Genomic DNA, 11,367 nt, shown 5'->3' with positions numbered 1-11,367 from the left:
CCGGCGATGCCAAAACACATTCCGTTTTGCCCATGTAACCCTATTGGCATTTGCTTCTCAACGTTAGCCGACGGCCATTCTGTTTTCCACATTATCTTCTATGGACATTGGTTTTCTTAATGTTGGCCTACGGGCATTCAGTTGCTCGGTCATTCGCTTTGGTCTGTCTGTGCCCCATCTCCTGCTGTACAAAAACAAAGATCCCCCATATAGCCTTAACAGGCTGGTGGGGTAAGTGCTGTTTGCGAGCACCTATGAAGGCCGGAACGGCACACAGACACGCATATATACGTGTGGGGAGACCAGAGTGAACACCCACACGTGCACTCACTCCCACTGCATGTGGATGGTGATGAAGCCACGTGTACATTTTGCTGACCATCTGTAGATGGTGGTGTGTGTGTGTGCAAGTCTTTGTGGAGAGGGGAGCGGCAGTGTAGCGGTTAGCGCGCTGCTCTACGAACCCGTTGATCTGAGTTTGGTTACCGCTCACGGCCAACACCGGTGACGATTATCTGAACCGGTCCTGGGCCTCCCCTAGGTCGACTCAGCCGCAAATGAGTATCTGGTGCGATGTGGAAACGTCGCCACTGGGTTCGTTCCACGCTGCTTGCGTTGTGGCCGAAACGTCGTGAGAATTATTTTATTATGTTTTATTTTAATTATTTTATTACTTCCCTTCTACGTGACTTTACCGAAAGAACCAAGAAGATGAACTTTAACTTCACCGCACGCGACCCTGCCGGTCGACTGGCGTTAGTGAAGCAATTCAGACCGCTCAGTGGGACGGAGGCGGGCAGTGGATTTAAGAAACTGTTCCCCATTGTTTCAACTGCGGTGCCGGGAGATAGTCGAATCCAAGGCCGTAATTATAATATTCGTATATGCTCAAAATGTCCCCTCCAATATATTGCTATAAAATAGATTTCTGTTTATATGATTGTGGTTATGGTTGTACTTTAGAAATCCCTAATCTCTGGCATTACATACAATGAAATAAGAAAAGGTCAAAAAAAGAAACATAGCAATGTAATACAATACACTATTAGACATTATTGTTAAAAGGAAATAAAAAGTCAATCCCATGCGTTACTGAATTTTTTAATCTTTTAGGCAGGAAATTCGTTATCAAATTTAGATTTTTTTTTCTGGGGGGGGGGGGGCCCAGACTCCCTGGAAGATTTGGGTCCCCCCCCCCCCCCCAATGTTGACTCCATGGCTGCGGCCTTGGTCGAATCTAACCGGCGACCTCTGGACTGCAAGGCCAGTGCGCCTGCTCACCATTCTTGCCCCACCAGCAGCAGCAGCAGCACTGCGCTTGGTAGAAATCCCTAATAATAATGATGATGCAATATGGAACGTAGAATGGGACAATATAAATAGCCCTCATCTAAACCCAAGCCACCTGTTGCAGCCGGGAAATATCGGTTCACCCGCGTGAGACGTGTGACATTTGAGCCCTGCAGACGATTTTGTTGGGATTTTTCGTCGTTGTAAACGCAGCAACACAAAACACGCCGCGCTAGAGACACGCGCACTGCCACACGTGAGTTTATCCAGACAGGCGTGCTACTACGACACGTTTCAGTGAGCAGGGACGTTCATAGCGGGTGGGGAGGGGGGGCTGCGGGGCCCGGGGCAACCCACTCTGTGTGCCCCCCCCCAACACCTTCAAACTAAACCGGGAATATCACATATACAACTGTGACGTCGCAGAGTGCCCCCCCACCCCACCCCCAAAGCTCGGGGCCCGGGGCGGGCGCCGCAGATTCGCCGTTACTCCTAGGGAACCGCTCTGCCGCGTGAGCTCACAGCCATCCAGGTGAGCCGAGGTAGCGTGCGAAACAACACCGAACAACGCCCGGCGTTTCCTGCGTTAAAGCCAAAATAATAATGTCCTGTAACTTACAGGTTTAAACCCGATTGTGATATCGGTGTCGCGCGAAATCTCGCGCAGCGATGGAGCGAGAACTGTCCGCGGAAGTGGACATCGCAGAACTACTCATGAGATGCTTGTCAAATGAAGAAGGGCCATTGCACACGCCGCCTATGATGTCTATATTATATCGCTTTGAAGGTCACGCGGTGTTATTGACGAAAGTGTTGCGGGTTTTGTCTGTTATCTGTGATTGTTGCACAACTACTGCCAACGCAGCAGAAGCATCCAAATAATGCGTTCACTTTATGAGATCTCGGGGTGATCCATCGGAGTTCACTGTGGTGGTGGTGGTGCCCCAGGTGTGGAACTCCCGATTGGAACCCCGCCACCCCAGGTTGGAGAACTCGCTCGCGTGGGGGATCAGCCTCTCGGACAATGTCGATTTTTTTTTTTAAGTTCTAACTTTAATCTTCTTGGTTCTTTCGGTAAAGTGACGTAGAAGGGAAATAATAAAAATAAAACATGTTTTATTTGTATTATTTTATTATTATTTTATTATTTCCCTTCTACGTGACTTTACCGAAAGAACCAAGAAGATGAATCCCTGCAGTCACGAAAGCTTTGAATCGAAATTCTAACTTTAAGTTCTAACTTTTAAAATAAACCCATCCATTCTTTGTTAACAGCTTTCTTCCAATCGGCTACATTCCTCTCTGGCTATTATTCGAAATGATTATATTTTATCTTTTTCACGCACGGCGCCTTGAGACATCGTAAAAATGCGCCTATTGAGTTTAAATTATTATTATTAGTATTATCCCATCGAGGAGTGCCACGTGGTCCACACGGTTAGAGGACAGACCCCCCCCCCCAAACAAAGACAAAGAGCCACCGTTTAGCCTTAACAACACACAACCGGCGTGCCGTACTAGTAACGAATCGGTGCGTTCTGCTTCCGTGTCAAAACCTTACCAATTGGCTGCGTCGGGTGGTGGCGGGTTTAACGACACATTGATATATTTACGCGATCTAACCCGCCCAAACAAAACCTGTAGTATGGATGATATTGGTCACGACAGCGACAATTATTTCCTGCGGACACTGTCCCAAGTCGCTGGGCCTCTTGCGACCGCCGGGCTCGGTGATGAGAAAGTCGCGCTCAGAGCGCGGCGCAGGGGGACTGCAAATTCCACAGTTCGCTGGGTCTCTCGTGGCCCAGGAGGCGGTCAGGCCACTGACTTGCTTCAACAACAACAACCACAACAACAACAACAACAACTCCCCGTGCGCGTTTCTAATTCTGTTTGCGACACTGCGTCGGCAGTGGCGCTTCGGAGACAAATAACAAACACGCAAAAACGCATTCTCGTCAACAACGCCGTGGCCCCAAGCGGATGATATTTTATCCTGTCAACGTTTCGGGGCCAATTGAGCGTGTTCGTTGTTCTGCTGTTCGTCAGGCAAAGTACACTCAACAGACTGCGCCCGGGCGACTGGTTTATGCTGGTCCTGGATCCGACTCGGATAAGATAAGCAATCTACAACCAACGAAGAAGAATACCCCGTCTGCGTAATCGCCTCTTCACATCTCGGAGGGGCCGCGTGAAGGGAGGCGAGAGCTGGAACGCGCACGGGAGAGGCGCATTATATATTTATTTATATTAAAAGGTCCAAATACCAGAGTGTCACATACCACATCTAAAGCCACAGAGTTTCCAACACACACACACACATATACACACACACAAAAGACAAAGACCCCCCGTATAGCCTGTAACAGACTGTAGAGGCAAGTGCTGTTAGCGAGTAGCAGCACCGATGAAGGCCGGCACGACGGAGTGGGTTGGCCAGCAACCACGCCCGGCCGCCTTTGTCTCCCTCGTGGCGATGTTTACACACCACGCCAGGTGCTCGTCTTAGGCCGAGTTGATCTAGGGGAGGCCCAGGACCGGTTCAGAGGTTCGCTACTGATGTTGACCGTGCCAAACTCGACACAGACACACAAACACAGACCGTGACGCGGGTGGGTGGGTGCTGTGTATTGATATTGGCAATCAAAAGGGACACCACCAGCCAGGCTTACACAAAAACACACAACACCACGATCCCCCGTATCGCCTACAGAGACTGTCGGGGCGAGTGCTGTTAGCGACTAGCACCCATGAAGTTACGGGATAGTACACGAGGGGGTGGTGTGGTCACAATCACGCTCGGCCGCCTTTGTCTCCCCAGGTTCCACGAGATGACACAGGGGAGGGTTCTTCACGATCACGGTGGACAGGGCCACATTCATGTTACGAGGGGGCTAAGGCTAATAGCAAGGAAGGCTGAAGTATTAATTACATATGCTTGCAACAACAAAACATGAAGTCATCAAACATTTATTTATTCACCTTTGTAAAATTAACAAATGTATTCGACTAGAGGTGGATTCATCAAACGTAAATCACTCGCTCCACTAATTTTTTTTCCAAACAAAATTAATCTTTCCTAGATCAAGCTGTGACAAAGTCAAGCACGGCGTCATCGTAATTCAAAACCAAAAAATGCTCAACTATGGACTAGAAGGTCTGACGGAGGAGGGCCTACAAAATGTGAGGCCTGATTATCGGATGGGTTAAAAACCGGCTCTCAAAAATGTGATGTCAGTTGAACTTCGGTTTTAAATGTTTTTTTTACCGTATTTTTTGTTTCTCCGAGTTGTCTTCCAACTTTTGCTTTCGGAGCCACGGTGTCTTGCGACGAGGACATGTCCACCTGGACCTCTTGTCGTGGTGGGCAGAAAGTGACGCCGGGCAATAATGGGATCCACTTCTAGAGGTCTCTCTCCACGCCAGATGCCACCATCTAGCCCGGTGGTCTTCGCCAATCTTCAGAGGGTGGGCCGCTTTCGCCGATAGGACATCGTCAGTGTGAGGGCCGCCACGCACTTGAAACCATTGAGGGTTTGACAGCAGCACAATGATGATAAGGGGGAGGGGGGGTCACCATTTGTGCATCGTCGGAAAGCCACAATAAAGGTCACCAGAGGCCCGCGGGCCTTGCAATGAAGAACACTGCTCAATAGGGTGGCCACAAATGAGTAGACATACGGTCATTTAATTTATTTTAACGTTGGCATTAACAGTGTTTATTCTTTTAGATAATATTTTACCATTATCAATATTCATATCGATGTGTCTTCTTCTTCCAGTGGGGGTCACCTCAAATCTATCGTTTACAAAACTCCACCAAGAGAACCCGGAATGAATCGAGACAAAACGTTATAGATGAATGTTCAAAGTTTACACCTGTAATCGTAAAATAAAAGTTCTAAATTCATTTCATGGGCTGCCTGACATGGGCTGTGTGAGTCTTTGGGTCTCTGAGTCTATGGGTCTCTGCGTTAGTTTGTGGATCTCTCTGTGCGAGTCTTTAGGTCTCTGTGTGTAAGTATACGAGTCTCTGTGCGAGTCGATGGATCTCTGTGTGCGAGTCTATGGACTTCAATGCGAACTCATGCGAGCGCTGTCCACGGGGACTCGTTATCCTCTGAAGCCGGTAGCTGCGTTCACGACGTACATATCGATTAGTAGTCGCTACTCACTTCACATTCACACGGAAAAAAAGGAGTCGGGAAGACCACAAAAGTATACATAGTACCAAAAAAAGGAAAATGCATTTACTGGGAAGAACGATATTAATCAACATCTTAACGATGAAAGGCGTTAATGTCGACAATTTCCATTGTTAAATGTTGAACGCGACGAGGCTTGTACCGATGTTCAACTCTTGGCCAACCACGCTTTGTCACACAGCTGCCAGAGTCGTCCCACACGCGAATATTTCCCCGCGCGTCGCAGGCAAAGCGCCCGGAGCAACAAGTCCCTTGGGGTGGCGGTCCAACCCGTGACAAGGCGAGAGAGGTTGGCATGGGCCCTGGTACAAGGAATGAAATGAGCCCCCCCCACCACCCTCTTTCCAATTGCCTCCTCTTTGTAGCCTGGCATCTGTTGGGCCCTCACAACCACCACCAACCCATCCTGTGCAGTTGCACCGCCTGCGCACGCGACCGCCAAGGCCACGGACTCCTCAACGGGTTCGAGAGCCGCGTGAATGATTAAAAACGCAGAACCCGCCGCCGCTGGCATTTCGGCAAATTAAAACATGAGCTAGAGCCCGGTTCGTGTGCGAGGTCTTGTGACAGCCAATTGTTTATTTATTAATTTTTAAAAAAATCTGCCACCCACATTCAAGGAAGGGCTGGAACGGTCGTGCCGCCCAGAACCACGTTGCCGAGTATCAATGTGCTCGCGACCACTTCCTACTCCCCGCCTCGTACTTAAGAGGAAGAACAAAGGGAGAACGTAAGGTCAAAGGTTACTTCATGCTTGACGCGATGATTGCGTCCCAACCGCAAAGTGGAGGTGGGAGGGGGGGGGGCACGTACTGCGGGGGGCAGGGGGGGGGGTGCGGTCACACTCACAACCGTTTTTTTTATTTTCCCACCGGCACACCTACACACGCAGATGCACCTCCACGGTTACGGCAGATTTTTTTTCTGAGCCGAGCCAGAACCCAAGCCTTGACACACTGGCCTCACAAGAAGATTTGTTTTTTTGTTTGTGTGTCCCCCATGCCTTTCGGCGCGGTGTGGTTGGGCTCGCGTGTTTTTGTAATAAAAAATATTTAAAAAGAGAATATTGTTTCTGTTGCTCCCTTGTTAAAATAGCTGGGCAAATGGGATCACCCTGTGACAAATGTATACTCAACCTAAAACTACGGCGAGGGAAATCTGTGGTTAAGCATTGCCGAAGGTGGGACCACCCCCCTGTCCCCTCAACTTAAAAACTCTGAATTTTTGCTCGGTGAGGGGCCAAGCAGGGCCAGGGGGCGGGGTTAATTATTTGACAAGTGTAGCGTGTGACACGTTAGCGGCATCAGCTCGGGTTCCCGCAGTGGAAAAACAACCCCAGGGGGGGCCTCCTGAGCTAGGCCGTGGCACGGCTCGCAATTTTCCGGTGGAAAAGAATCAGAAGAGGGAACCGCGTGGGACTACAGTACGTGGTGCACCAGACGACACGCGCGAGAGAGAGAGAGAGAGCGATAAAATGTAATGCAACGGGATCGACAAAATAAACACCAAAAATAATGTTTTACAATCATCCTATGTAGAGCTGACACTTAGAGCTATCGTCAGAATGTTACAGATTATTATCATCAGGAATTTTACACCATGAAGTTGAGATGAGACATTTGCCTCGAGATTAATAATAATAAACAATAATAATACAATTACAATCAATCTTGTTGCTTAAGTAAATGAATTAAAAAATAAAACGTACGTTTAACCACTTTCTTTAATAGTTGCCGGCTTAAAATATTCTTATTGCAACTAGAGTTAACTATGATTAAGAGAGTCCACTCCCCTTAACCGTACCGCTTGGAAGTTTGCCAGGGGCGGTGCAAAGAACGTCGGGAGAGGCGATGGAAAGAGGGCAGTAAAAACGAGACTTCGAGACGACCCCCAACACCCGGATTTCCAAAAAACATCCGCCGGGTCGGCAGGCTTCCAAAAGGAAGAACGCGCACGGGATCTTTCCGGAACTCCTCGACGGCAAGACGTTTGAACGGTGTGCGTACGCGCGCAGTGCCAAGCCGGGCCGGCGAAATTATTCCGCGGAAATCTTTTCCCCCCCCCCACCCCACCGCCCACCGCCCAGACCCCGCGTACAAACACCGGGAGATTACCGACCGGCACGCCGTTGTCACGGCCAGCAGAACGGACCGGCGACACGGCGCGGTGAGGAGGGGCGAGCGGAGAGCGGCAGACGGAGGAGACACGACCGCGACGACGCGTCACGGGGCCCGGCCTTCCGCTCGTACCTCGAGTCGTCCGGCGAAAGCGTACCTTTGTTTGTCCGTGTTAACCACGATCGTGTACCTCAAGAGTTAAAACCACACACACACACAACAACACACGCGCACACACACTCTGTATATCTCTCCCCCTTTTCCTTGCATAGCTGCACGACTGCCACTCGTGACGTCGGTGACGTCGCCGTGACGACGCGGTAACGTCGCTGTGACGTCACCGTGACATCGCAGTGACGACGTCGTGCCTACAACGATGACGCGATAACGACATTGCGGTGACAACGCCGTGGTGATGCGAGCAGTGTTTTGCTCTCCCATGGCGGCCGGTTTGTGTGCGAGCGGCGTCGCAACTCCGAACACCAGCGGCTGAGGTGAGGCAGTGGGGAGGGCGTGGTGAGTTAGGGAGGTGAGGTGAGTGAGGTGAGGTGAGGTAGGGTGGTGTGGCTAGTTAGGGAAGTTAGGGTGGCGAGGTGAGTTAGGGCGGCGTGCCGAGTAAAGCTACCAAATGTCCAGGTTTGCCCGGGGCAGTCCCGGTGCTACTGGTGTCCCCCCTACAACGTTGGGGAAAGTTGGGATTCAGTCGCCGGTTTTAACACTGGCCTCACGCGCGACCCACAATGCAGCAGGCTAAGGGGCGGGGCTACCTGAGGAGGGGGGGGCGGGGCTGCTGGCAGAGGGAGGGGCCTGGCTCTCAGCCCACCGTGCGTCCTGGTTGAGCCTCCCAGACATTTGGTGACTTTATAGTTCGGGAGAGGTGGATTAGGGAGGTGTGAAGACAGCGACGCCGACTGGTTTATCAGGACCCCCGAACGAGGGAGGCCAAGGTTGCCAATGACGACTTGGGGAGAGGCAGGAAAGAGAGGAACACGGACAAACCGAACATCTAATGACTTTGAACGAACACCAAGCAGTTATACGACGCGGATGGCATTTACAAGCGTAGAACGAAAGAAGGCACAAGCTTCCCCCCCCCCTCCATTCCTCCCTGCGTCCACGCCGACGTACGATCCCTCCCCGACCAGAGCTGACGCTTTTCAGAAGAGTGCACGGGAATTGCAAAACGGCCGATTGTAACGGCTGACCAAACTCGCGTCATTCGATTCTCTCGTCAAAAGCCCGGGTCGCTGGCTAAACCGCGGCCAGGGTAAGGTTCCTTAGGCCGAGGTCCGGTTGCGAAGGCCAAGGTCTGGTCGCTGATGCTTAGAGGCCGAGGCCGAGTAGCCAACGGCTTTCTGAGGGACCAGCGGCCTCTTGCGTGAAACAGGGTAGGGGGGGGGCCCTCTTGGAATTGCAAATCCGCGGCGTGTAGGTAAAGACACGGCGACGAATCCGGCTTCGTTACAGATTAAGGCGGCACGCCGTCCGACTGGAAACACTGAGCAGCGATTGAAGCCAAATTTGACGCGACGTAAAATAATGTTGCGGCGAATTGCGCATCCCCCTGCCGCAGGCTATTAACCTCGTGGCCGGACACGTCTCGAGAAGGACGCCGCAGCGTCTCGAGAAGGGATGACGGCCGGCGGCAGGGGCTAGGAAGAAGGGATTGCAGGTAAAGGAGGGAACGGGCCAGAGAGGGCATCCACGCAGAGATGGGGGCGATGGAATCGGCGATGGTGCATCGTGTGACCGTGACAACCGTTTGAGGATACCTTCATCCAGCAGTGAATAGACGAGGTGAATTTTACGTGACCGGACAATGAGCGAGTTCTGTGCCCCTACAGCAATACTCAGAACTCAGGGCCTGGGCCTAGAGACCAAGGCTGCTGGGACCATTCCCCTCAGGTGGGATACGAGTGCGAGTGACGTGCGAGTGAGGTGCGAGTGACGTGAAAGTGACGTGAAAGTCTGGTGAGTGAGATGCGAGTGAGGTGTGAGTGAGGTGAAAGTTTGGCGAGTTCGGTGCGAGTGAGTGCTGCGTGAGCGCGGAGTGCGGGAGGCTCGAGCCTAGGCGTAGATCTCTTGCGGCGGCGCCTTCTGATATCCGGCCTGGTAGGACTTGTTCTGCTCCAGCGCGTAGCTGCCGGCGTCTTTCTTCTTGAGGCGGTGGACGAGCAGCACCACGAGCAGCACCGCCAGCAGGATGCCGACCGCGCCGCCGGCAATCACCGCTGTGGGGGGCGGGGGGGGGGGGAAGGGAGGGGGTGAGACGCGTAAACGGACGTCCGCATTGGCGCACGCAAACACGGCACGGCGCAGGCGCGCGACGTGGGCGCGCACGCGCGTGCAGGCAGATGCACAAGCGACACACGAAGACAAAGGTCCCCCGCGTAGCCTTAACAGACTGTTGAGGCAAGAGCTGTCAGCGAACTCCTATGAAGGTGCAAGCACGGCGCACGTATGGGAGGGGGGGGGGTTGCCAACACCGTGCCAGGTCACGCCCGCGAACACACGCACGTGACAACGCAGACGCACGCGCGCATCTGTGCGAGCGAGTGCCACACGCACGCAGCCTTCGGAGCAATTCCACAATATATGAGGAAGGTGAAACCACCGCAAAAACGTCACGCAGAGACGATTGTAATACGATCCAACTACAAGCTGACTTGCAGCATAAACCTGCATTGCCGTGAGGAAGACACCACGAATGAAATCCGGCCAAATGCGTGGAAGGGTTTTGCCCTAAACCTGGACGTGAAAACAGCACTGAAAAGAAAAATAGTGCAAAAAGTACATACGCACTTATGCACGCACACACATGTACGCACGCACACAGGCACACACGCCTGTACGAACTTCCCTATGCAGGTGACGTGACGGCACGCGACATTGTCCTGAGTCTCATCGTGCGGCTTGAAACACAACGTTAAATCTTAGCACGCTGATTATTATTATTATTCCCACCGCTAATTGTCGACCATCTTAATTCGCATTCTCGACGCGTCATACATTCCTGTACGAAGCACGCCGGCCCGGCGTTACGGGCGTCAGGGTCACGCGTGACCTGGTCTCCGGGGCTCGCCGTTGGGATTTTCAAATCGGGCTGGCCGAACGTCTTGTATCGAATCCTCGACGCCAAGTTGGAATGCGTCGCAGACTCCACGCGGCTGAGCGAGATTTCTTTCCATTCCCTCTCTCTCCCTCTCTCCCCACGCACAGCACGCGAACAGCAGGGCGGGGGATGTCGGCCACTCACCCGCCAAGACCTCCGTCTTGTCGAAGAAGCCTTGGCCCTGGCTGTTGGACTTCTCGATGTTGCTGCTCAAGGATGGCGGCGGGGCGCTCGTCGCGATCTCCACCGCGTTGCGGCCGTACCCAAGGTTGTTGTCCAGGCGCACGCGCGACGGGGCCTACGCAACCATCGCACGAGACAAAGGTCCCCCGTGAGCCTTCGCTGAGGATCTTCGGGGCAGGCGATGGTTTCGCGAAGGCCGACGCAGCACGCCAAGGGGGGGTAGGGTGGCCAGCACCGTGCCCGGCCGCCTTTGTCTCCCCAGTGGCGATGTTTACTACTACACGCCACACCAGGTACTCATTTGAGGCCGAGTCGACCTAGGGGCAGCGGTTCAGATAATCGTCACCGGTGTTGGCGGGAATCGAACTCGGGTCGCTGGGTTCGTAGCGCAGCGCGCGCTAACCGCTACACTACCGCTCCGACGGATTCACACACAGGCACAGTCCACCAATGAGCTCAC

General features: G+C 52.6%; 1 protein-coding gene across 2 annotated transcripts in view; it reads right to left on the bottom strand.

Annotated features, from left to right (window-relative positions):
• Positions 1-5,505: 5,505 nt before the first annotated feature.
• The window catches only part of LOC144938546 (syndecan-2-B-like), a 36,377-nt gene continuing 30,515 nt past the window's right edge, over positions 5,506-11,367 (bottom strand). For both annotated transcript variants that reach the window (XM_078866468.1, XM_078866467.1), the window contains exons 4-5: positions 10,869-11,022; positions 5,506-9,843 (exon numbers count right to left, since the gene is read on the bottom strand). In XM_078866468.1, the coding sequence (XP_078722594.1) occupies positions 9,680-9,843; positions 10,869-11,022 (318 nt within the window). In that variant the 3' untranslated portion in view covers positions 5,506-9,679. The remainder of the gene's footprint in view (positions 9,844-10,868; positions 11,023-11,367) is intronic.

This window comes from Lampetra fluviatilis, chromosome 22 (genome assembly GCF_964198595.1).
Source record: "Lampetra fluviatilis chromosome 22, kcLamFluv1.1, whole genome shotgun sequence".
In the NCBI taxonomy this organism is placed as follows: domain Eukaryota; kingdom Metazoa; phylum Chordata; class Hyperoartia; order Petromyzontiformes; family Petromyzontidae; genus Lampetra; species Lampetra fluviatilis.
This window is presented reverse-complemented; position numbering and strand designations above follow the sequence as displayed.